At 53.1% G+C, this 25,472-nt stretch overlaps 6 protein-coding genes across 6 annotated transcripts; 3 read left to right on the top strand and 3 right to left on the bottom strand.

Moving 5' to 3' along the window:
* Positions 1 to 137: 137 nt before the first annotated feature.
* On the top strand, positions 138 to 4,541 carry PDS5 (Sister chromatid cohesion protein pds5; the record flags this gene model as incomplete). Its single annotated transcript, XM_064839933.1, has 1 exon — positions 138 to 4,541. The coding sequence occupies one exon, from the start codon at positions 138 to 140 to the stop codon at positions 4,539 to 4,541; it is 4,404 nt and encodes a 1,467-aa protein (XP_064692692.1).
* Positions 4,542 to 5,143: 602 nt separating this feature from the next.
* On the bottom strand, positions 5,144 to 8,044 carry LTS14_007240 (uncharacterized protein; the record flags this gene model as incomplete). Its single annotated transcript, XM_064839932.1, has 16 exons — positions 5,144 to 5,322; positions 5,376 to 5,468; positions 5,520 to 5,615; positions 5,671 to 5,763; positions 5,818 to 5,913; positions 5,974 to 6,505; positions 6,558 to 6,671; positions 6,724 to 6,837; positions 6,890 to 7,003; positions 7,058 to 7,171; positions 7,224 to 7,337; positions 7,387 to 7,473; positions 7,537 to 7,641; positions 7,691 to 7,794; positions 7,846 to 7,891; positions 7,961 to 8,044. The coding sequence occupies 16 exons, from the start codon at positions 8,042 to 8,044 to the stop codon at positions 5,144 to 5,146; spliced, it is 2,085 nt and encodes a 694-aa protein (XP_064692691.1).
* Positions 8,045 to 11,597: 3,553 nt separating this feature from the next.
* On the bottom strand, positions 11,598 to 14,688 carry LTS14_007239 (uncharacterized protein; the record flags this gene model as incomplete). Its single annotated transcript, XM_064839931.1, has 5 exons — positions 11,598 to 11,954; positions 12,006 to 13,828; positions 13,879 to 14,300; positions 14,368 to 14,448; positions 14,624 to 14,688. The coding sequence occupies 5 exons, from the start codon at positions 14,686 to 14,688 to the stop codon at positions 11,598 to 11,600; spliced, it is 2,748 nt and encodes a 915-aa protein (XP_064692690.1).
* A 2,771-nt stretch (positions 14,689 to 17,459) lies between these two features.
* Positions 17,460 to 20,189, top strand: LTS14_007238 (uncharacterized protein; the record flags this gene model as incomplete). The annotated part of the gene is made up of 1 exon (XM_064839930.1): positions 17,460 to 20,189. The coding sequence occupies one exon, from the start codon at positions 17,460 to 17,462 to the stop codon at positions 20,187 to 20,189; it is 2,730 nt and encodes a 909-aa protein (XP_064692689.1).
* Positions 20,190 to 21,880: 1,691 nt separating this feature from the next.
* On the bottom strand, positions 21,881 to 23,314 carry CEG1 (Dcp1p-Dcp2p decapping enzyme complex alpha subunit; the record flags this gene model as incomplete). The annotated part of the gene is made up of 1 exon (XM_064839929.1): positions 21,881 to 23,314. One exon carries the CDS (start codon positions 23,312 to 23,314, stop codon positions 21,881 to 21,883), a length of 1,434 nt encoding a protein of 477 aa, XP_064692688.1.
* A 486-nt stretch (positions 23,315 to 23,800) lies between these two features.
* Positions 23,801 to 25,043, top strand: LTS14_007236 (uncharacterized protein; the record flags this gene model as incomplete). The annotated part of the gene is made up of 2 exons (XM_064839928.1): positions 23,801 to 24,309; positions 24,374 to 25,043. 2 exons carry the CDS (start codon positions 23,801 to 23,803, stop codon positions 25,041 to 25,043), a joined length of 1,179 nt encoding a protein of 392 aa, XP_064692687.1.
* Positions 25,044 to 25,472: the final 429 nt, after the last annotated feature.

The raw sequence follows: 25,472 nt of genomic DNA, 5'->3' as shown, positions 1-25,472 counted from the left end.
GCGCGTCAAGCTTCGAAACGTCATTCGATACTCTGAAGATCGATCTATCATGCAGTCGCGATATATATTCGCCTCAAGATACTGACCCAAATACTGTGCCATCACTCTGCGCACGATCACGAGCAAAGTAACACAAGATGGCGCGTGGCCGCAGGCGAGCAGCAGCACCGGACCCCGTTGAAGAGGAGCCTGGGGTGTCAGATCAGGCAATGGAAGATGTCATGCAGGACCCGGCCAACACATTACAGTTTGACGAGGCCTTGACATGGCGCTCCGGCAAGCCGATACCGGTGAGCGACTTGCTACGACGACTGAGAACGTTGCACGAGGAGCTGCAGCCTATGGACCAGAGTGAAGCCGACCGCGAAACACTCGTACCCAAAGCCCAAGAGCTCGCGAATGTGCAATTGCTAGGCCACAAGGATAAAGGAGTGAAAGCATGGACGCTTCTCAACATAGTCGAGATGTTCAAACTTCTCGCACCGGATGCGCCATACAAGAGTGCACAGCTGAAGCAGATCTTTGATCTCTTTGTGTCGCACGTGATCCCCGCTCTTGCCAGTCCTGGAGATCCATACAACCAACAGCACTTTCTGATTTTGACGTCGTTGACAACAGTCAAGAGTATCGTCCTGCTTACGGATATCCCCGGATCTGACGCCCTCGTTCTGAACCTCTTCACGAACTGCTTCGATGTCATGATTGGCAATGTGAAAGGGGCGGACAGAGAGCAGATTGGCAAGAACGTGGAGTATCACATGACGAATATGCTATGTACGCTCGTGGATGAATGTCCCGTTCTACCCACCGGTGCTGTAGACATCATACTTGCACAGTTCCTACGAGCTGATCCGGCGACGCTCAGCTCGGTCAAGAAGAAGGGTGGTGCTCCGACCTCCTCCATCGTGGTCCGAGAAGTGTCTCCGGCGTATAACATGGCACGGTCCGTCTGCAACACTTGCGCAGACACGATGAGCAGAGCTGTAGGACAATACTTCAGCTCGGTGCTCATAGATGCGTCTGAGAGCCTTCCCGCAGTCAAGCCTTTCAAGTCGCGAGGCAGGAAGCGCACACACGACGAGAGCGAAGACGAGTCGGATGACGGCATGATCACGCCACCAGCCGAAGACGATATACGAGAGGTTGAGAAAGCACATCGCCTTTTACGCGAGCTATGGCGGTCATCACCCGATGTCATCCGTAACATCATTCCGCAGATGGAAAGCCAGGTCAGCGCCGAGAACGTCCAGCTGCGCACCATGGCAGTTCAGACTGTAGGAGACATGGCGGCTGGCATTGGGGCTACAGGTCCACCTCCACCGCTTTTCCTCGATCCTGCAGCATATCCATCTCAAAGTCTTGAACCATCTGACGCGAATATACCACCCGAGAATCCGCTCTTAGTGCCTGCAGCACCACACGCATTCTCCTCTGTCTATCCAGGCGCATATAAAAGCTTCATTGACAGGCGACGGGATAAGAATCCTCAAGTACGAAGTGCTTTCACAACAGCCGTTGGTCGCATCCTGTCGACGTCAGGAGGAGGCAAAGGGCTGGACACAGACCAGGAGACGGACTTGTTACGGTACTTGTCTGACTTGCTAACAGACATTGATGAGCGTGTACGGCTTGCAGCGGTGCAGGCGGTCGGCGGGTTCGACTTCAATACGTTCCAGGAAAAGGTTGGGAAGCACGGAGGTGCCAACACGACAGGCTCGGTACTCCACAACCTAGTCGAGAGAATCAAGGATCGCAAGCATAATGTACGAGTTGCTGCTGTGGAGCTGCTAGCACGGATATGGGGTGTTGCTTCTGGTGCCATGGCGGAAGGCAGTGATCGAGCTCGCGACTTATTCAGTCCGATTGCCACGAACATATTCAACGCCGTCTATATCAACGACCGCGAACTCAATGCGCTTGTGCAGCGCGTGTTGTACGAGTCACTGCTGCCTGTAGGCTTCCCACCACTCAAAGCCAGGCAACCTACTGCTGACTCGCAGCGTGTGGCCGACAGCCAAGTACTGCAGGAGGATCAGGATCCCGATGCTATCCGCGCAGAACGCGTTCTTACATTGCTTCGCGACCTTGATGAGAAGGCTCGCAAAGTGTTCTTCGCACTTCAGCACCAGTCTATTGGCAAGGCAAAGTACATGGAGAAGTACCTGAATGCATGCACATTGGTCTATGGCACTTCGGACAAGGAACATGATATCGATGACAAGGCTGCTAGGAATGAACTCAATACAATGATCGAGGCTTTGTCAAAGCTCGATCCAGAACCTCAAATTGCCTCCGATGATCTCAAGAAGTTCGCCAAGCATCATGACAAGCGCAGCTATCAGCTCATTCGCTTCTGCTATGCGCCTGACAGCGACTATCGGAAAATTGTCAAGGCCACGAAGGAATTGACTAAGCGGCTGGAGGACGCACCTAGTGGCATGCTCACGGTGCTCAACACTGTTCTACCGCTGACACGCTCGCTGTCTAACCTGGTCTACAACCGAAGTCACATGCCCACAATCATGGCCACAGCTCGTTCAGATATGAAGGGCCTTGGTAGTGCTGCTCACGACATCCTGAAGCAGATCTCTGCCGATGCGCCAGACGTCTTTCGAGTTCACATTCGCGAGATGTGTGATGGGCTGCGAAAGCAAGCACCGACTGTAAAGACGCCAAACCAGCCTTCTGCGGTCGACGAGCTGAAAGCGTGCGCAGGCTTCGCACAGCGCTTCCCGGAGGACATGCCGCAAGATCGGGATTTCTATAAAGCCATGACGGCTTTTGCGAAATATGGATCGCCTCCCGAGGCTGCCAAGCATGCTGTCACGGTCATTGTCGCATCCGCCGACAAGAAGGAAATGTACATCAAGGACATTCTGGGGTATGCCATTACGGACTTTGACTATGGCGCGGAGTGCTTCCTTGCCAGACTTGCTGCCATCAGCCAGCTCAGGTTGATTGCCTACAAGGACACGGCAGATCACTCCGACCAAATTATGGCCATCGCGGCTGCCAACATTTTAGGTCAAGTTCGAACCATGGACAGTGCTAGCGAGGCGGAATGGTCGGATGCGATCAATGATGATCTTGCTTCAAAGCTCTGGGCTATAAAGATCCTTGTCAATGGTCTTCGAGGGATAGTCAACAGCGGCAGCTCAGACGACGCACAGGACGAGATTGCTTCAGCAGCTGTGAATGTCTATAAGTTTCTCAACACACTGGTCGAGAAAGAGGGTGAGCTGTCCAAAACCGACATCACGGCAAGACATCATAGATCGCATCTACGCCTCGTGGCTGCGAACCAGCTTTTAAAGCTATCGTGCAACAGAGCTATCGATCAGTATTTCACGCCGGGTGACTTCAATCGACTAGCACGCGTCGCGCAAGACAACCTACCGGAAGTGCGGAGGGGTATTGTGAGGACGCTTCGCAAATACCTTGGACAAGCAAGGTTGCCGAACAGATTCTATGCCATCGTCTTCTTGTATGCCTTCGAGCCACAGAGGGCCATCCTTGAGCCGACTGCCACCTGGTTGAAGGCAAGGGCTACTCTTTCTACCAAGGCCAAGGATACAGCGATCGAATCCGTCTTTGCGAGATTCCTGAGTTTGCTAGCACATCACCAAGACTTCAGCCGCGAAGCGGAGGAATTGGAAGACTTCGTGGAGTATATCCTATTCTACCTGAAGAACGTTGCTACACAGGAGAACCTGCCCATGATCTACCACCTCGCACAACGCTTGAAAGCTGTACAGGATGGCATTGATCCTGACAAGAGCGAGAATCTATACGTCATGTCCGACCTTGCCGAGGCCACAATCAGGTGTTACCAGGACGTTCAAGGCTGGTCGCTACAGCTCTATCCGGGCAAGGCAAGAATGCCGAGTGGTATCTTCGCTGCACTCCCGAGCCATATCATAGCCCAGGAGATCGCGGAGAAGAACTACATACCCGCAGACCTCGCGGAGAATCTGGAAGACCTCGTCAAGGCCAGCATGAGGACAAAGAAGCGCAAGGCTGAGAGCTCGATCAAGCAGCCTGCTTCGAAGAAGGTGAAGGAAGAAAATGAAGGCGGTGAGAAGAAGAGGTTGCCTGTCAAGAAGGCTTCAAAAGCTGCGAAGCCCGCCAAGACACCGAAGAGGAGGCTTGAGGATACAATCCCATCTTCCGACAGACGCAAGAGCGCTCGTGCTTCCAATATCAAGACTTATGCCGAATCGAGCGATAGCTCAGCTGACGAAGGTGCTGAGCAGGGTGATGAGAGCGACGACGACAATGACCCTGAGGCCAATAAGGAGAATGTCACAAGTCCAACTCCACCGGCAAGTGATCTCACGCCGGCGCTACCACGTACCGCTGAGAAGCAGAAACCGGTCAAACCTACGAAAGCGGCGAACAAGGCGGCAGTGAAGAAGATTGCGCATGCCGCTCCAAAAAGGAGTACACGAGCAACGAGGGCGAGCAAGGAGAAGGACGTGATGGATATTCCCAGCGACAATGAGGCTGAGCTTTCGGAGCCGCCGGGTGATGTCGAAGGTTGATGAATGGAGATGCTGCGCCAAAGGCCGCTTGCGCACTGGCGTGAATAAGGCACTGATCTGCTATGTTTGACCATTGAAAATGGGGTGGAGGATTGCTTCGCGAGAATTCTGTGGATCGTCGTGCTAATTGTTGTAACGAGGACACGTTGCTGCCTGTCTAAATTTATGGTGCAGCGTTCCAGCGACTGAGTCTTCAGTACCATGTACCAAGCGGAATTTGTAGTAGCAATAGCAAGATATTCGAATCGATGTACTTCAACTTCTTCCTACCATATGATCTAAACACCCTGCCTGGTTAGTTCTAGCGTAAAGATCTTCAACGCGATCTGTCCATGGACCTGCAAATCCGTCCTGTCCGATTCCGTGTCTTGGCGTAAGGACGAGAATTGGAATCGCGTGGACAAAAGATTGGCTTTACGGTATGTAATGCATAAGTATACTTTTCGTCCTCTTGCCCATCAACCCATAGCGCTGCTTTGTGCATTGCGCGATCATGCCATCATTCACCTCGTTATCACACCAAAGGTCAAGCAAAAGTATTACTACCTTGAAGATAGGTCAAAAGACCGAAGATCACTTCTGTCTCGCTGCGTGGCTCGCCATCAGGCACGCCAACCCTTGGTCGTGGTCGAGGATCCTGGTCCGTAGCTTCCCGGTCCGCCTACCCAGAACGTCGAGGAGGATGAGGCTGTAGTGATGGCGCAGGAGGCTGGAAGGGTCTCGGTCAATGTAGTTGCGCCAGCTGTGACAGTCGTGGCAGAGTACTCGGTTGTTGTTCCTGCTGTACATCCATTAGCAGAAGACAAGGAGCAGTTATCAATGGAAATAGTGTACCTGGGATACTGGTGACTAGAGTGCTGACCTCAGTGACGGTGGCACCATTACCTCCAAGGATCGTATTGGTTGAGAGTTCGGTGATTGTAGCAGCTATACACAGGTCAGCAGGCGACTCCACGAGAATGATCAGGGTCGGCTTACTTGAGCCGCCAGTCTCAACGGTACTGTACTCTGTCACAGTCGCGGTGCTGCCGCTGCCAACAAGAGTCGTAGATGAGATCTCTGTCACGGTAGCACCTTGATGCTAGTCAGCATCGCCGGTCATCGCTAGTGAGCATGTATGCCTGCTTACCTGACACTGTGCTGATAACAGTGCTGACCTCGGTCACGGTAGCGCCGTTGCCACCAAGAACAGTTGTTATTAAGAGCTCGGTAATTGTGGCAGCTATATCGACGTAAGCGAATGCGATCCTACTTTACCATGCCTGACAATACTTACTGGAGCCGCCAGTCTCGACAGTGCTGTACTCTGTCTCGGTGATGGTAGCACTACCACCCAAGACAGTAGTAGCAGAATACTCTGTGACTGTAGCACCTTGATGGTCATTAGCAAGACCATATACTACAGATTTCAACACAAGGTTGGTTCACTCACCTGGTCCGCTGCTGACAACAGTACTGTATTGCGTGATGGTAGCGAAAACAGTACTGCCAGGGCCGCTTTCGGTTTCTGTCTCAGTTGCTGTCCGAGTGTATGTGGTGGAGTATGTAGGTAAAGCCGGTCCTACTGGCGTAGACGCGCAGCTTGCGGTGTACGTCACATTCCAGCCGGAGAGCGTCAAGGTGCTCGTCTCGTAAGTAGTAGTTGTCTGGACTCCGCCAGGCGCCGTGAGAATACTGGTCACTGTAGCCCCGGGAGCAGTCGAAACGCTGTACGACGTCACAACGACTGTTTGTGCTGCTGTTGCAGCGCAAGAGCTTGGGACTGTTTCGGTCAAGTAATCTGTCTCAGTAGCGAAAGCACTTACCGCCGGCAATGTGGTCACGCTGACTTCGGTTTGTGTCTCCTGGATAGTAGAGACGACTACCTCCGTACTTGGGGCAGCGGTTGATGTAACGAACACAGTGTAAGGAGAGGTGATGGATTCTGTGATCAATTTCGTGTAGGTGACCGGTGCTTGTGTTTCCTGAGAATAATTCAGCTGATGGCGCATCGCCGAAGGTGCAAAGAGTACGTACGGTGCTTATGACGGTAGCGGTTGACGGTGCCAACGTAGAAGTCAGAGTTGTTGTCAGCTCTTCGACGATCGAAGAAGTAAGGATCTCGGTATAGGTGCTTGGCGCTTCAGTCTCCTAAAACCCCATCATTAGCCCCATATCACTCTGCATCCGAAGCAGTACGTACAGTGCTGGTGATAGTTTGAGTCAAAGGAGCAGCGAATGAGGTGACCGTCGAGGTGAATGCCTCAGTGATAGAAGAAGTAATCACTTTCGTCAATGTGGTCGGTGCTTGAGTTTCCTGCCACGATATTAGCTCTATCTCACCAAGGATCTTCACGCTTAAGACACACAATGCTAATCACAGTTTGTGTGGACGGCGCTGCACTTGAGATTATAGTCGTCGTCAGCTCCTCCGTGATGGACGAGACAATGGTCTGTGTATAAGTCGTTGGCGCTTGTGTCTCCTGGCCGAATGTCAGTCATTGTGGCCGTCCTCCACTGTACCACAGTCCACTCACAATGCTTGTTACCGTTGCTGTTGACGGAGCTGCAGTCGAAACTACAGTGCTTGTAAGGACCTCAGTTATGGACGAAGTAACAACTTGGGTATAGGTTGATGGAGCCTGCGTCTCCTACTAATGTCAGTATTTCAGCAGCATATTCAGATCATGGTTGATGACGTACAGTGCTCGTGATAGTTGTAGTAGAAGGAGCTGCCGTTTCTGTAGAAGTAATGGTCAATTCTTCGGTGATCGATGTGGTGATTGTCTCGATGGACGTCGACGGCGCTAGTGTCTCCTGGCAGTATGTAAGCGGGTGCATTGTGTATTCGGCTTCTCACACGTACAGTGCCGGTAATAGTCTCGAGGATTGGAGGTGCGGTGACCAGCAAAGTAGTTTGCGAGGTCAATATCGTCGTGACCTCTTCCGTTGACTGGCAACCTGTCAGCTCACTCGGGTCTTCAGGTAGGCCAACCGGACGAGGTAGATGACGTACGTAGCTTGTGACGGTTTGTGTAGATGGCGCTGCAGTTGAGATCACGGTCGTCGTCAACTCTTCGGTAATCGATGAAGTGACGTATAGTGTGGTCGTGGACGGCGCCTAGAGGAATCAGCTCGATCATCTACTATAAGGATTGCTTTGGACATACCTCTGTGATCGTAGATACTTCAGAGATGGTCGATACCTCAGAAACGGTGCTGTACTGCGTGATCGGACTTGTCACAGTGACGAGAACGGTGTTAGGAGGTCCAGCTAAGATACGCGCTTAGCACAAGTCCGACACGATCAGAAAGTTATACGTACCATTGATCGTTGATGTGACAGTCACAGTCAAAGGAGACTCGGTCAGCTAGGTGATGTTAGCGAGTGTTCCAGTCCAAGAGTAACCAAGGACGGCACATGCTGTCGAGGTTATTACTGTGCCTGGGGCAGTCTCCGTGATCTTGGCGACACTAGTGGTTCCAGGCAAGGTCTGCGTGAGCTGTTTCATCGTCAGAAGCATTCTAGAGACTGCGATATGCGAGCGGATATACTGTTGTCGTTTCACACGCTGTACTTGTGACAGTCTCGGTTTGCACTGTGATGCATGATTAGCTAATGTTTGATCTAGCCCGCCTTAAATTGGCATCAGGAGGATTGTAAGCCCTGGGCTATCGGATACACTTACTAGGTCCAGAAACGACGGACGTGGACGTGATGATCGTTCCGGGAAGTATTGTACTTTCGACGATCGTAGTCGGCGCTTCATACTCCTGATCTTGTGGTCAGCCTGGGAGCTCAGCGTCCTCTAGCTGTCAAATTTACCGTCGTGGTGGAAGTGTAATCTGAAGTGATCGTGTTGTTCACGGTCTCCGTTGTCGCTGGAAGGATGTCAGCAGGTGCTAGTATACAGCGGCGCAATCCATGGTGCCCTTTGTGGCTGCTTTCGTCTTCATGGCTAGTCAACCTCACTCACCTGGCTGCGTCTCGATAGATGTTGAGTAAATCGTGGTACCAGGTAGAGTCTCTACCGATGCTGGATATACCGTTGTCCCAGGCAGGGTCTCGACGGATGTAGCATATATTGTGGTGCCAGGGAGGGTTTCGACGGACGTGGAATAGATCGTTATGCCTGGTGCTGTGATTGTCGAGAGAATTGTGGCGGTGTTGTTGATGCCGGGAAAGGTCTGAGTGGCGAAAGAAGCAGACGCTGTATTGGTGATATATACGGTGGAAGCTATGTGGCATCAGCACTGTCTGGGCGCGGAAGGACTGTCTCTTTCCCACCGGCTTCTGTTACCGTCGAAGCTTGACAAGTCGAGCTCTGGCCCCAGCCGGCTCCGAGGGAGGTAGATGAGGCACTGCTGTAGCCAATAGGACCGACCGTAGCCGACGAGGAAGAGCCCCAGGAGCCGCCACCATGCCCGCCATATGACTGAGGACCATCGCCGCGCTTTTGCAGTCGTACCCACGGGGTGGCCAATGCCGATGACGCTAAGGCCACGACGCAAAGCTGAAGTCTTGCCATGTCTACGGAACTGATCGACTTGGTCAGTCACGATAGACAAGCTTGATGAAGAGGTAGAACGAGGGATACGAAGAGCGTTAGTACATCGAAGGCAGTCCTGACGAGCAACGGAACAGCAGATATACTTGTGCCTGAGCAACTTGAACAACCATGAAGGTCACTCTCGCACAGCATAACTCAACAGGTCTCTGCAGGAACGCATGCTCGAACGTGGAGACAGTTCAGGCACGATCCGTGGCCCTCATGGCATTGGGGAGCACGAACGGGCTAAAAGTGTAGTCTCCAGTCGTAGTCGTCTTGAGTGTCCAGAGTCATACAGAACGATGTCCAATGAGCCGTCACGAACACAATTAGCGTCTCCATGCGTGCATCAAGTGTATCACCTTGATGACGAGCCATATCCTTTCGCTGTGTGCAACGGAGTGGCCAGGACTTATGGCACCGCATCAACCAGGCGCATCGAAAACCATATAAGGCAAGTATGCAAAGTCTTCCACTTGATCCGTAGATGCGGAAAGCGTGCGCTATAGCACAAAGCTGTTGTGAAGTTCGTGCTTCTCGTGGTGCATATGAGCACACGCTACAATGCAAAGTCATTTCCAATGCTCCTTCACTTGTCTAGGCCGATGGAATGACTAGATTGGTCACCAAATTGGTTGGAGGGAGGATCAAGCTCCTCCCTGATATATCGGCCTCAGCTCGAACTCGCTCACCAGTATATTGTGTTGGTCCATGTCAGATGACTGGGAATGCAGGTACACGCATGTGTTAGCAATAGTGAGGTACGAAACCCGGCATATTCTGGACGCCGTGCAGTCGTGCATACAGGTTGGAGCGAACATCCGTGGTGCACGTGTTCTCACGTGCATGTCAGACGTGTATCGTTAGCAGCATGTCGATGCAGCTGGTGTTACTCCGTAGTCCGAGCCCTGGCACAGCAGTCTTTCGCTTTCGACCAGCAGGCCATGGATAGATGTGGCGGTTTAGCCTCTCGCAAAATATGGGAGTGTACTTTGTTGACTTTCAGGAAATATACAGGGAAATCTGACAGAAATGTCCTTCTCATGGGCTCTGGTCGGAGCGGAGCCGTGTCTTGGCCGCAACACGCCACCCATTTCGTCGGAAATTTCATGCACACAGCATTCTCGCAATGCAGACGAGCTTTGTATCTGGCTGCACCTCGTCATGAACATTACTGTTTGAAGAGTGGATGGTTCTCGATCACCCGCATGTGAGGCACAGTGGGCGACGTGCCGGGAAATTGCTGTTGGCCACGCCAGTAATGACAAGACGAACAATGTTGCGCAAAGCGCAACGTGCTTGATTGCCTCTGCAATCCTTCTAGCGGCCGAGATCGTGGCATATCGGCACCGAAGATTTGACAACAATGGTGAGAGCCATTGCCGTGTCACGACGAAACAAGGGCTGGAGACGCAGCACACAGCTTCGACTCACATACGGCCGTTCCTTGTAGTCCCACGAACAGCATTCGAAGCTTGGCAATCTTTTATGCCTAGCATACCGAGCGAAATGATCGTCATCCGAGAAGAACATACTCTCCTCGTCTCTCCAAGAGCTCTTAGAGGGACAGCCACACTGAAGCTGGCGATGATCACTTGCTGAACACAATTGCCTTGTGCGCACCCAACGCATGAGTTCGACCTGTGCATGGCTGTGCTTCGCATCACAGGAAATGCAACCAAAAGGCACATGGCGCGACAGCTGTCAATTGATGGGTCGAGATTGGATGATGGAGCCTTCACACGGTTAGTGCCCTTTCTGCACGAGGTCTGGTATGCTCCTGGGACTTCTCAATTCTGTGATCATGCTTGGTCGGAAGGCTACGTGACGAGTGCACTCATCGCAATACCTGCCCAGTCTGGAAACAAATTGGCATTTTGTTGTCCCAGACTCCATACTTGTTGTGGTCGCTGGTGTCACAGTGAACGATGCCAGAAAGCTTGTATTCATACGTCCTCCATCCCGAATTGGCCTGGAAAGAGGCAGCTGCGAGACTGAACGGCTTCTCTGAGAGTCAGAAACCATCATAGAATTAGGGACCCTGGTCACCGGTAGGTCAACCGACCTACATGCGCTGTCCTGGTGGCGATTGCCCCCTCACGTCCTGCGATGAGCCCTAGTGTGTAGATTGGACAGCAAGTATTGACATCCAAATCTTCTTCCGTGTTCCTGCTGTTTCCCAGCAATGTCTGCCATACGTACGTCTCATGCCAGTCCGCGGAAATGTGATATCGGTTTTGCAGAGGGTGTTAAATTGTCTCATGCCCAGGGCCGACGAGACGACTTCTCTTTGCGTCTTCTCGCTTTGCGTCCTCTCGACGCAAGTGACGAAGTGTCCTCCGATAATGGCGGATTCATGGCGCATCCGAAGAAATGGAGCCTCGCAATTGAAGCAAGGATTGAGGAAAGTGTTGATTGAAAGGATATTTGCCAGGTACGTATGACATCTACACATCGACCCGTGCAAGGACTGGGCCATTATTCGAGTTTCAAGCCACCAGTACCGAACAAGGGTTACCGTATCCAGTCATGCCTCCGCAACCTCATAATCTGACGCCTCGGAATCGAACACTTTCACATCATCGTATGTCTGCCTCTTTTTTGTATTGTTATTTTTGCTTACCTTTGGACTCGCCTTGGCCACTGATGCATATGTTCTTGCTGTTGCTGCTTGCGATGGCTTCGAAGGACGGCGTACGTGCACAAAATCGCCTTCTAGGGATGGAGATCCCGCGAACGTCGTTGTTGACCTGTCCAGAGCCCTGAGAGGTGCTTCAGTTTTCACTGATGACGTAACATCAAGCTCTAGGCTCGTGGGAGTTGGCATCTTCATGTCGGTCCAGAAGCCACGTCCCTTAGCCTCGTACGCAAGGTAAGACGTTTGCTGTGCGCAGTCAGTTTTCCGCATGCAGCGATTAACCAGGAGAAAGCTTACGAATACTATACGTAGTCCGTAGTAAAGGGGTCTCATCGCTCTTGCTTCAGCACCAGCTGCGTCCATAGAGCGGGGCCACTCCTCATCCTCGTCCAGGATGAACCACCCCGGGCAGAATTCCCAGAACGTCCATACGAGTCCTCGTATCATCCAATCCTCGGGTAATGGCTTTGCCACACCAGCCTTCTCTGGCCACACACCTTGCTGCGCACACTGAATTATGTTGATCGTGATGGGATACAAGCGTGCCAAACGATTGAGGTAGGTGGCCACCAACGGCCACGCAACATCTTCCATGCGGAGGGGTAAGGGAACACTTGATCCTGCTTCCACTGCCATCTCACCATAAAGCCAAGATAGGGATGAAAGAAAACACATCATAACGCCAACGAAAGCAATTGTATCCCTGAACGCCATGCTATCCTTTGAAAATGCCGCCGTGCCTGGGGGACACTGCATAGCCGTATGAACAGAAGCCAGTAGCAGGTCCTTCGACCAGCTAAGCTGTCGTCGAGTCTCATCTGTATTGCTGTTGATGGGTCCGACGATGCTGTCAAAACTTGTCGCATTGGTTTGAGTAGGAGTCTCGCTTCGTTGCAATCTATTCCGTATCGCTACGTCAAACGCCATCCGGAGCGGATTAGTAGCCGCGCCAAACATGAGGAGCGGCGAGATATTGGCCACTGCCAAGGAGGATCCACAGTCCCGCCATGAAAATGTCTTCGGCTGCTGCAGGAAACCAAGGGCCTCGACCGAGGCGTCCCTGATAGTCCGATCATCCTTGGCGAGGAAGATCACCGCATGCAGTTTGCAAAAGCAGGCTTCGGCCAGAATCCGCGGTGATTGTGTCAGATGCGACTGCTGCGCCAATGGCCCGTATAGCGTCCGAAGTGAGTCATTGGCATTAGCGAATGGCACAACGCAAGTCAAAGACTTCCCGTAGCATGCTACCTTGCGCAGGCTAGGACGCTCAAGTATCGCCAGGTGATGGTACAAGCGACCCACCTGGGGATGCCTGTCAGACGCTTTGAGATACCATGACGCCGCCACGGCACCCCATTGCGCGTGTGGTTCTCTGTCTTCTTCGATGGCCATTCTGTACCGAGCCAAGTCTCCTAAGCATTCTATCCAAGTATCAAGGAAGATGGGAATAGTCTCGTACAGCAGCGTTGTCATTTGGTAAGCCAGATATATGAAAGACATCATATAGTCCTGCGAATCTGGCCTACGATGCCTTAGCACTTCGAGAAAGGCATGTATGCCATGCTTCCACATCCGGGCTGGCATGCTGTACTTGACTGGCAACGCACGAAGCGCTGGAGTAGCAGACGGATGTTGCGTGGCCATCATGAAATCATGGTGCTCGTACAGCAGTGTACGATGCAACGCAATTAGTGCCTGCCACTGGCTTGCGTCAAGCACCATCGAGAGGTCGGAGGCCTGGGCCTTATCGATGTTGATGCATTTGGCTTCGACGATCACTAGCCCAGCGTAGATACCCTTAATCTCTGCTGTGAGCTGATCTTCGGAGATGGTGGAGCTGTCGGGCTGCAGTATAAGTCCTGGCCAGCGTGCTTTCTGTGGTACAGTGATGATCGTCGTCTGCTTGGGTATTGGGATGGTCATGGTTGGCACGTGATTTGGCTGCTTTCGGGTGACAGCCGTGGCGGCGAGCTTTGGTTGTACAGGATTGGACTTCTCCTTCGAAGCTGCTTCCCATGTCTGCAACATCGTAGTTTTCCGCGAGATGTACCCCGAGTCCTGACGGGACTGCTTGGTCTCATGTAAGCTGGGAAGTCGCCCAGGCATGTTGGCTCCGTCATCTGTGTACTGAGTGAGTAAATGCGTAGTGTCTGTCAGTAACATGACCTACCATGTTTTTCGGAACGTCTAGATCTGCTTGGTGACTTGCGAGGTGATCTACGTCTTGGGGGCGATCTCTTCGACGGCGACTGTGGGCCAGAGATCCGACTGGCACACATTGCTTTGCTGCCTGATGACTGTCCATCATGATCACGCGACAAGTCCTCACTAGCAGGTCGTTTGACCGAATTTCCATGACTGGTCTTGGGGTTCTGTTCACAAGCAATCGAGGGCGCCGTTGATCGAACATTATCTTCCAGCGATAGTTCCGCAATCTTTGTTACCTCGACTGGCGGCGGTTCTGGTCCAGGGCTCTCTGGCGGGGTGTATTCACTCTTGTTCGAGTTCATCGAATCATCAGATGCATCAGATACACTGTACTCAGAAGCGACGTGTGATTGGCAAAGCTCATCATTGTATTTCCCTTCATTACTGTGCAAATATCAGCTATCTGCTTTTCTGCACTCGCCACAACGACTCGGCTCGGCAGACAACGTACCATGAGGCTGGTGCCTTCAAGGCGGCGTTGCCTTCTGCTACTCCGGCGCGGTCAGACCGTGACGAATCCGGATCTCTCAACCTACGAACCATCAGTATCAAGTTTGCTGCATGTACACGTTTACCTTGTGGCAAAGCCTCTTCATGATCGTGTGACGGATCGATTGCCCACGTAATCTATCGAATCGGAGGAGCCGGACGTGCGGACATCTTTGCTAGGGAAAACTCGGCGCTATTGTCAACTGTGCACGACGTACCCTTCTCGCTGTCTATTGATCTTGCTTTCTGATACGGTGGCCGCATCGCGAGGACCAAAGGACATCGCGTATTTTCAGTCTCGAACGTATGTGGAAGCTCCTGTACTAGAATGGGCATCTGGTGGCGCATTCGCAATAATTTGATTGGTACAGCCTGATCCGGCAGAAGCTCCAGCCTTGCGATGCCACCCTAAATTCGAGGCTGCAGTTTGCGTCACTTTCGCCAAACGTTGAGGCCGCCCTCCCAATTTTCGAATGGAGCCAGAATGTGCGCTTCACCAAATCGCACTCTGTCCAGGTCCAGGTCTCGTAAGTACCGTCGGTATCTTCCAAATGGCAGATCGCTTTCGCTTGTCGCCACTGCAAGGCCGGTGTCCGTAAGCCGTGGGCAGTGCTGCCGGATAACACCGAGATCGATGGTCGAAGAAACCAGCAGAAGTCAAGTCATTGCGTGTGGCAAACATTGGATCGAACGGACGGCAACGCAAGAAATGGCGAGGCGGGTCTTTTCAGTGTGGTTGTGCGAACTGCATGATATTAAGGCAACGATGCTTAACACCCCACCCTCCTTCCGTGTGACAATGGAGCCTTGGCTCGATCAGCCACGATCGAGAAAGTGCCCTGCCGTCGCCCTCCCCACAGCCTGGTCCATCCATTTATCCCGGTGAACGTCCCTTCCACTCTCATTCTCTGTGACAATCAATTCATGTTTTTACTGAAGACCTGTGTCAAGCCTCCAGACCTTGTACAGTACGATGCGCATCAGTCTCTGAATCTACCACGGCTCATTTCGGACCATGATTACCCGTTGTCTCAGCTTTGAGCCCTATTCAGCCGCCCCTTTGTTGGCTTCGTCGCGCCTCCATACGACAGCCGCTGACATAAATCTCCTCACAAGTCGTTCGCAAGGCGATGAACTCAGTTAAAGCCGCAAGGGATACACTGACGCACTCCTGAAAGGAACTCAGCTGAGGGCTCGTGTCGGACTACATGCACTCGCATAGTAGATACAACAGTGAATCGAGACGTCTCACGTGTTCTCAGCTCATACCGCATACTTTGGCGATTACACAAGACCGGGCAGTAGATGAGTAGCGACTTCGAACGTCAGCAAAGTCAGGACTCTGCTTTCTGTTCCCTGAGGCAATTCGATAAGGCTGACGTTGCAGACCTTTGCTGAGCTTCGGCTCACCACTTTTCAGAGGATGACCTTGAGGTATTACGCCCCTCCGCCTTCGGCTGCCTGTAACGAGCAATCACACCAGAGGTCTGTCATAATGCGCAGTCACTTGACGTTTGGGATGCCAAGATAGTGGTAGGCAAGGCCATGGGGCCGGCAGGTCGCCCAGTCATAGACCAGATTTGGCATTCCGAGCGATTATATGCCCACAACAGAGACACAGGCGATGCTGTCATACAGCTTGCAAAGGCAAAGCAACCCGTCGTCCGAACAGGATCCAGTAATAAACTTGCGGCATGACTTAGACTGCATGAGCATGCCACTGGCCTCGTTGAAGCTTGAAGCTCCAGCTCAACATGACGCGTGAAGCTGCACACAATGGCACATCTACACACGTGCACATGTCACAGTGAGCAGCTCAAGTAGCTCCTGTGTCTCGAATGTCTGCCAACATTCGAGATCTTTCGCCCTTGATGACTATGGTTTCGACGGCAAGATCCAAATTGTGCCTACAGCGAGACATGTGATCAGCCACTGTAGCCTGGGCTGACGAGAGTCCCGTGGTGGAAATACAACCGGACAGCCTGACTGTACTGTAGATAGACCCAGACTAGTGGAAAGCCACATTAAGGCAACAAGGCCGCCTGATCGTCGGGTGCAATCACGTTGCCTTGATTTTGTGGAAAGCGCAATGTCGGCTGTGATTCGCGGTAATTACAGTATCTTTGAGTAGGCAGTGTACTGGATTGCGCACTTTGTATGCAGCACCTCGTCCATGGCTGCCTTGACCTGCAGCTTGAAACGAGGGAGGAGGTCGACAGGAGCATGTCGTGGCCGGCTAGCTCATTCGGATCGAACAGGAGGGTCGCACGATGCCTGCCGATGGCTGGCACAAGGTCAGTACTCTATTATTGTAGCCACAGCGAAGCAACAGATGAAGTGACGCCCTCGTTGTGCAGTGTAATTGCTATGAGACTGCTTCGGATGCCTGCAGACATGTACGACGATGTTCTCAGCAATACGTCCTTGCACGAAACCGTGGTGAGGATAGGTGACGGTCGTCAGGATCACAATGTGCATGGAGATCCATTCAGTCCTGGTAATCCTGGTGCACCCGAGTCAAGTAATTTTGGTAATACAGCGGAAGTGGGCTTCGTTTGTCCGACATTATGTGTGGCTGCTCACGTCTGTAGAAAATAGTCGTTCGAACAAGACTATGGCTCCAGGCGGATGGGCTGTCGACAAGCTTGGAAACGTCGTTGTGCGTTGAGGAGATCTAATGTAGATGGCGGTGAACGAAAGATTTGGGTCACTACGGTCCTATGGTGGCGAAAAAGCTCAGTGCGTGAACTGGCCAGTGCGCAAATCTCGGTTGTTTCGACTTCACGTCGCCGCGAACATACAAATACCATTGGAAGCGACCATCAGAAATTTGGGCCTTCAGTGAATTAGACACTTGTCTCTCTGAGCAATCGCCAATGGAAGTATACGATTGTTGTTCCAAGTTACCCGCAGTTGCACCGCTCATCTAATTAGGCGTCTTTTCTGTCCATCTTCCAGCATAATCGGCAGATGATAATCGAGCAGACGAGCATAGAGTGGCGAACGACCACTTAGCTATCCTGGGAGTCACCTTCGCATGCTTCGGCACCGCATATGGAATGGTGGTCTCGGCTTGTGGGAGGCGCTCCTACACCAGCACACATCACACCAAAAGCTAGCATCTCGTCAGATCCGCAGGCACGACTCTCCAGATTCAAGAGGACTTTCAATCATATCCTGGCCCTCTGTAACAAGCCCAGGCAACCCGAGAATGAACAGCCATTGCTGTACCAGCTGAAGACCGCACTCGACAGACTCGCTGTACTGATACGCGAAGAGTCGCGCGCATCAATACCTCATGTCTGCCTCACCTTCGCCGCCTCGAGCCAGCTATACACAGTGGTCAGTCGAGCTGCCATCGTCTCACAATATGAACCCATCATCTCTTCCGCCGTGGCCATCTTCGCCGCTCTCGTCGACAGCGAGGAAGAAGATCTGCTATCGACCGCACCGTTCGCGAAAAGTCTTATGCGGCTAGTCACGAAAGTGGTCGACAGTAACAATGTTCTCATTGGTATCGAGACCGAGACTGACATCCTCGAATTGCTCTTCACCATATCAGCCAAGATCAGGTTGCAGCCCGAGATCTTGGCTGTGTGGTTTCGATCCACAGCACGGCCGGACCTGGAAGATGTGTTTGTTAAGGAGAAGCGCAGCTTTGTCGGCATTACGCAGCGCGATGACTTCCCGTTGTGCTACATCATGATTGACCGAGTGCATAATGATGGCAGGATTGGCGACTTTGCCAGGACGGGCTTGCTGTACATATTCGAAGCCACTGGGCGGTCCATGGCACTGGAGGAGTGGGTGATCTCTAGTGATCTGTCCACACTCATGGCGAGTGGGCTCGGAGCGCTGTACAGCCAGCTCAGCCGAGAGCTCTCCATTCTACATCCAGATGCGACGTTGCCAGCTGTGCTAGCGATGTCGGATTATTCTACGACTCATCCACGAGCCACGGCCGAGTCTGCCTTCTCAGAACGACACCAGGCTCATATGGTAACGTTCCTATCATATCTTGCGTTCTGGCAGGATGTGCTAGATCACTGCAGGAGCGCAGATGTGAAGCAGACTTTACTGGACCACTTTCAGATCCTCTTCCTCCAACAGCTACTGTATCCTTCACTTCTGCAATCGAGCGATACCGATGCTGGCAGCTCGGTCGCAGTACTGACATATCTGTGTGCCATGTTGGAGGAGCTACAGTATCCGGATCTGGTGGAAATGATGCTCGCATACCTCCTCAACATCCGCCCAGGCGCATTGGAGACAGTGCCCTCCACACCAGTGACACCAGTACGACCTGGAATGCCACCACGATCGCCGACCACCCAGCGAAGAAGGCAGAGCTTGATGCTGTTGACCGCTCCCAAGGACCCAGAGGAGGCCATGGAGCCTAGTCTGTTCAATCTTACAGATCTTGTGCTCAACAGCGCACGCTCGAGTAATGCTCAAACGATATTTGCTGCCTTGCGACTGATCACGACGATGCTGAATCGACAAAGGAAATACATGTTTGGCACACTGCTACGGACGAGGAAGGAGTCCTCCATTGCGACCATACCAGAAGACGGCCCTGCACCGTCCCTGGGGAGACTACAGATCGATTCCTCTGGCTATGGTGTGCACCATGTACCACCAAGCCAGACAGTCGGCGCTCATGAGCTTATGTTGTCGAGGTACACGGATCTCGTGGTGGCTCTTTATGGTCACGTGTTTCCTGGAGAAACCTACGAGAGTGTTTGCGAAGATACACGATATTACATCGAAGCTCAAGCTATTACAAGTCTGGCAGCACAGGACATTGAGCAGACGCCAAACAGTCGTACGCTCCCTCGTCGAGACCCGCTGCTCCGAGCCCTGACAGCACGTCTGGAGAACTTCTTCACCGATAGTCTAGATGTAAACTTGGCCTTGACGCAGACCCTCATCACGATGGCTTCTTGTATCGAGCTCAGGCTGGACTCGTGGGTGACACTGGATCCTGCTGTTGCCCGACCGGAGCAAGCTTCGGAGATGATGCCACGTCCATGGCACACGCACCTCGGTGACGACGAGAGGGCGTCGGGTAATGCTCTGCGAGCCGCCCTGCAACCACCAGTCTGGTCAGACGATATAGCGCCCGCCCTCTACACCACACTACAACACCTCCTGACGCAAGTGGAACACGTGCGCAAAACAATACCAAGCCTCGACAGCCTGCTCGCCAGTCGCCAACACATGCTTCAAGCATCATCCACGCCCGAGGTCGCCTTGAGCGCACCGCCTTCACTCGCAAGCAGCCCGATGACAGCAACGACATCTACTTCGTACCTCGATGCTGTCCAACCATCGCGAAATTTAAATCGATCGCGTGACGGGGATCCGCTGTCCGCGGACCGCAGCCACAAGGCAACCAATAGACCGGCTGTGGGGTCCGACTTCTCGGTTTCGAATGCGCGTCACATAGGCGCAAACATGTCATCAGTCTCGGGAACACGCCCTGCTACAGAAACCAATGCGAGTTTGCCTGGTTCGTCGTTGGGTAAGATGAAGCAATCGATGTTTCGGCCGCCTCCACCTGAGGTTCCCTCCACCACAGACATGCTGATGGAGAAGATCACGTTCACCGGAACGACGGAAGCTCAGGCGGTGGAAACTGATGGCGAGGCTGAGGAGAGAAGTGCGAGTTTGAATCACGTGTTGACCAACATCGTCGTCTTGCAACAGTTTGTACTGGAGATCGTGGCGGTTATCCAAGTCCGAGCCGCTGTGCTTGGAGAGCGGGAACTGAGGTTCTGTTGATGGCCGTCATGATACTTGCATGTATATATCCTAAGCCGTTTCCAGCCTACACGACGCTGGTCGTTGTTCCTACTTTACATATGGTTATTATATCAGTTTCTCAATGCCTTTCGAAATGGTCCTTTCGTGGAAAGGCGTTGTGAGGCCGCCCCGGCACGCCACACTTTGCTGTGATTGGCTGCCTCATGCGATCGATGCTAGCGTGCGTCCATGATGCATCTTTGGAGATCCTGATGTCGACTTTCTTTGGTAGGTATTGGGAATCATCACATGCCATCGCATTGAAGGAATCGTAGTATTATCAGCAACCATGGCGTCCAAGTCGATCTGTACATCTTGTCTCCGACCACTGCGCCAACGAATACCACAGAAACCACATCTCATCAGCAGCAGCAGCAGCAGCAGCAGCAACAGTATCATAAATCGATCCTTCACCACCGCACCGCCGCGACGACGCAATGAACAGTCAACAAAAACAACCCCCCCACCACCACCACCATCATCAAACCCCATCCCCCAACCATCATCCTCCCCTAATCTCGCCACAAACCTCGCCTCCACCCTCCGCCACAACCCGGCCCTAAAATCCACAACAGAACCCTACATCGCCTACGGCAGCACAGAAACCCTCTTCCTCGCCTGCCAATCCCAAGCCTCCTACACCATCCCCTCCGTCCTCGCCACACCCCCACAACCCACGCCCAAAAATGCCGGCGGGGAGGACGTCGGGGTGGGGGAAGGGTGGTGGATGACTCCCAAGTCTACTAACACCACAAACACAGCAACCACCACAGGAGGGGTGGTAGGAGGAGTAGGAGGAGGAGGAGGAGGAGGGTTGGCAGCAGGGGGACTGGGATTGGAACCAACCTTCAACACCTGGGCCCAAATAGTAATGCTCCACATGTACCTCCTCACCCTCCGCCTCCGCCAATTCCCCCCCGCCCACGCACCAATCTGGCACCAAAACCTGCTCGACCATTTCTTCTACGCCGCCGAAGATAGGATGGCAGTCTGGCACGGCATGTCCGCGCGCGGGGTCCGAAACAAGTACCTGAAAGATCTCTGGCTGCAATGGCGCGGATTACAACTTTCTTATGATGAAGGGTTGATTAAAGGGGATGCGGTGATGGCGGGGGCTGTGTGGCGGAATTTGTTCAGGGGGGGTATGGGGACGGAGGTGGATGTGGGGGATTTGGGGGTGGTGGTTGCTTATATGAGGAGGGAGATGGCTAGACTTGGGGAGCTGTCGGATCAGCAGGTTGGGGAGGGAGCGGTGAAGTTTGGGGATCCGAGGACTGTGGCTACTTTGATGCAGAGGGAGAGCGGGTGGGTGAGGCGGGCGTTTGAGCAGGAGGATTTGAAGCCGGCTGTGCAGGAGGCTGGACGGTAGAACAGAGATCTTTTCGGCCGAGCTGAATGGGAGATTTGGTGCACGGTATGGGGCGTGTTCAGGTGAGAGTATGTACGATCAGAGGGTGCGGGCCATGGAAGATTGGGAGCGTAGACATAGCAATGCGTTCAGTCAAATGTGCCATGCTTGTAAAGATGTATCGATACACAACACAGCCAGTGTCAAAGGCCTTAGGAGGCATAGGGGTATCTTTCCCCGCTTCCAACGCCGGAGAACGCCTTGCTAAAATTACGAATTCTTCGCCAGAGGCTCTTGAGCCTAAGGATCAACTTGCTGCTTTCTACTCATCATCATACCTCGGCCCATCATCATCCTCCTCCTCCTGACCCACCACTACTTTCGCCTGCAAACTCTCCTCCCTCCTCACCTGCCCATTCCCCTGCTGCTGCTGTACCCCACCACCCTGCCCCCTCCCCTGCAACCCCTGTCCTTGTCCCTGCCCCTGCCCCATCTGCCCCTCCCTCCGCCTCTTCCTCTCCTCCTCCGCCGCCCTCCTATCCCCCTCCACCTTCTCCGCCTGCCTCCTCTTATACCCCTTCTTGATCCTCCCGGCCGCCTCGATCAAATCCCCCTCACCGACCGCATCCTCAATACTCTGCAAAACACTATTGACAGTAGAAATATGATTCGCGTCCGTCTTATCGTCTCGGAATCGCGGAGTCCCATCTCGATCTTCGATTTTCGGTCGCCAGTGGCCGGTGGCGGGGTCGCGGTAGCATTCTATTATCCGGCCGTCGAGGGGCTGCTGGAGGGATTTGAAGGCCGTCCATTCGGGGGGGGTGAGGGTGAGGTTGGCGAAGCGGTGGTAGCCTCCTGCTGTTCCGGAGCCGGCGGATCTCGAGTCGCCGTGGTTGACGTGGAGTTCGAGGTCGGGACAGGCGTCCCAGTCCGGGTAGGTGCCGTCTTCGTCTTCGAGCATGGGGAAATCACCAAGCACGAGGCGGAAATCAATAGTATTTTCATGCGGCGGTTTCCATTTCAGAATATGCTGATCTGTACCTGAAACGTATTCTGTTCCGACACAGGTGAAGATCAACCCGTCGTTGCCGTGGGGGAGGTTGGGGATACGGTCTTTGAACATCATTTCCGTTCCGTAGGGCAATTCCATGGCTTTGAGTTCGGGCTGGAAGGGGAAAGTTTTGGCGTCTTCGGGGTAGCGGTCGGTGAATTTCCGATAAGGGCGCGCGACTTGTTGTTGGAGGCGGGCTAGGCGGCGGTCGAAGGGTTTGTTCATTACGGATTCGCCGTCTAGGGCAAGGATGTCGAACATGAGGTAGGCTAGCCGCTGCCCACCTTCTTTCAGGCGTTGCAGCACCAACTCCCCGTCTAATAGAGTTCCTAGATGGAAATTCGCCACGTCGAAATCCTCCTTCACACCTTCGGGCGGCGGGGTGGGGATATGTAGGGCGTCACGCGGGATGTAATAATAATCATTCTTCCGATCGATCAAGAACTGCACTTCCACCCTCTGCCCGTCCTCGTTCACGAACTGGGTGAGGTAGAGGAGACATCTGATCCCGTCCGTCTTCTCGCACATGAAGTAATCGCGTTGCTGCAGCTCATGGATGTGGTGTCGGGAGAAGGAGACGGGTTGGGCGCCGGGGAAAGCGAGGGATTGGCGGTGGAGGAGGTCGGCCACTTGTTCTTGTTGCCATTTCAGGTCGGGGTTCTGGAGACGGGTACCGATGTCGGAAAGGTTGACTGAGGAGCCCATGGTGGGTGTGGTTGGAACATAGATCTCAAGCTCATGTGCTCGAGAGCAGCATTGTTTGCATGTCCATCACTGCTGACTATCGCCCAAGTGGAGCATTCACTAACTAACAATCGGATAATGTCCGCCGGGCGGGAACAACATTTCTCCATGCCCCCCGCTACTGCAAGCTAAGAAAAGCCACATTGGAGTCGGTGTGCTTCAAAGACGCAGAACGCTTCTTCCCATTGCTCGCGTTCCTGGGACTAATGCACGCCATTCTATGCGGTGAAGAGAGCAGTGGAATGGCGAAATGGCGCGACTTCCTTCACCTTCACCTTCACCTTCACCTACCTATATCCGCATCCGAAGCCTGGTATGCTCTTCTCTCTCAAACCACCTCATCCTTTGTCTCGGCCATTGCGGCGTGAAGCTTTCTCTTGTTCCTCCACCCTCCCATTGTACTCACTGTAGCTACTCTGACCACCTCATCTGGTGATTGTCCATACCATGATCTCCAATCTCGACATCCCGGACCTGCGTGTCTTCTGTGCCGTCGACCAGAAACTCGCCGCTCTGAACCGCGAACTACGCTTCATAGCCCGTACACTCGCGCGACTACGACATCGTCACCATGCCGCTCTTGTCTTCTCGAGCAGTAGCAGTAGCAGTAGCAACAGCAAGCAATCAAACTCGATATACACCGTCACGGAACTCCAGCAGAATCTTCAGAAGCATTCCGTGGAAATGCTGAAACGACTATTCATCACTCCTAAAAAGGAAAGGCAAGACGATATTGAAAGTGCGCCTACGACGCCGGTTGATGAGAATCCACCGCCATGTCTTTCGCCACCTGACTCCAGGCCCGCTTCAACGGCGAGGAGATCCGTTACAGAGCGACCGCAGAGTCTGCAACTACTGGCCGGTCTATCGAGGACGTATCCAGCAAGTGCACCCTCGTCACGCCCGACTTCCTATCACGAGTATACCTCGCCACCACGACCAGCCTCATATGCCGCGTGAGTCCACCCATCACAATCATACATATCAGCCACGAGCCAACTAACCCAAACCCAACCACAGACCCAGCCAAACAGACACAATAACCCTCCTCGTCGACCAAACCTCCCAAGCAATCTTCACCCTCCCCCGCCACCACCTCCCCACCATCTCCGCCAAATTCGCCCCCAAACCCATCACCATCTTCCCCAACCGCGGCTCCGACGACCCAATAACAATAACAGCCATCCATCTCCCCGGCATCACCACCGCAGACCTAACCGATTTCCTCCACTGGACCCGCACAGGCCACATCCTCCCCTTTTCCCAAAAACCCTCCGATCCAGAATGGCATCTCGAGTCCCTCGCTCGCCGCCTCATCGCCGCCCTCGCCCTCGGCATCACACTTTCAAGTATCCCCTACCAAGCCGCCTTTTTGCGGGAATTTCACGCACTAGGCCCTTCATTGCCGTGGCCAGAGGATTTCGTCAATATTCTTTTTGCCGCGACGAAGTTGGCCGGATGCGGAGATCATCCGGCGGAGGGGTTGATGGTTGGGTTGGTCAAGGCGAAGACGATGGGGGGGAACGGGAGGAAGGTTAGGGCGGGCCCGCGGGACAGAAATTGTGAGCGGGGGGATCGGATCAGGTGTTCGAGGTTTTGGGGGTTGTTTGATGAGGGGGTTCTTGGTGAGGGGGATGGTGGGGAGGGAGGGTCCTTGGGGGATGTGGAGGAGTATGTAAGTAGATTATGATGGGAAAAAGTTTTTGCTTTTCAAATTCTTGCGTCTGCTTATTTATTACGTACTGGATTACTGAAGTGCGAGGCTCTTCCGTCCGTCGCGGTGGTGGTGGTGGGAGGCACGGTGGCAGTGAAATTAGGCACTCGAGAATCTATCAGTGAACGTCCGAGGCTCGTGATTAAATTCGCCACGGCCCAAACCAACCCATTCACCTTTTGATCATTCCTCCCCGGATCATGTCAAAGGATGTGTACAGTCCGGTGGATTATGTAATTTACTGTATAAAGGAATGGACAGTCGATCACAATTACCTCAACAAGCGGTCCTATATCCGACCCACCCGCAAACCCCCCACCCCATGCAATTATACCGCAAAGTCCCAAACCCATGTAGATACCCTGCCCCATTTTTACTTTGTACAGCCCATGCCAAACGCGAAAA

Source organism: Recurvomyces mirabilis, assembly GCF_035927965.1.
Source record: "Recurvomyces mirabilis strain CCFEE 5264 chromosome Unknown scaffold_19, whole genome shotgun sequence".
Classification (NCBI taxonomy): Eukaryota; Fungi; Ascomycota; class Dothideomycetes; order Mycosphaerellales; family Teratosphaeriaceae; genus Recurvomyces; species Recurvomyces mirabilis.
The sequence above is the reverse complement of the archived record's forward strand: the minus strand, read 5'-3'. Positions and strand labels throughout refer to the sequence as shown.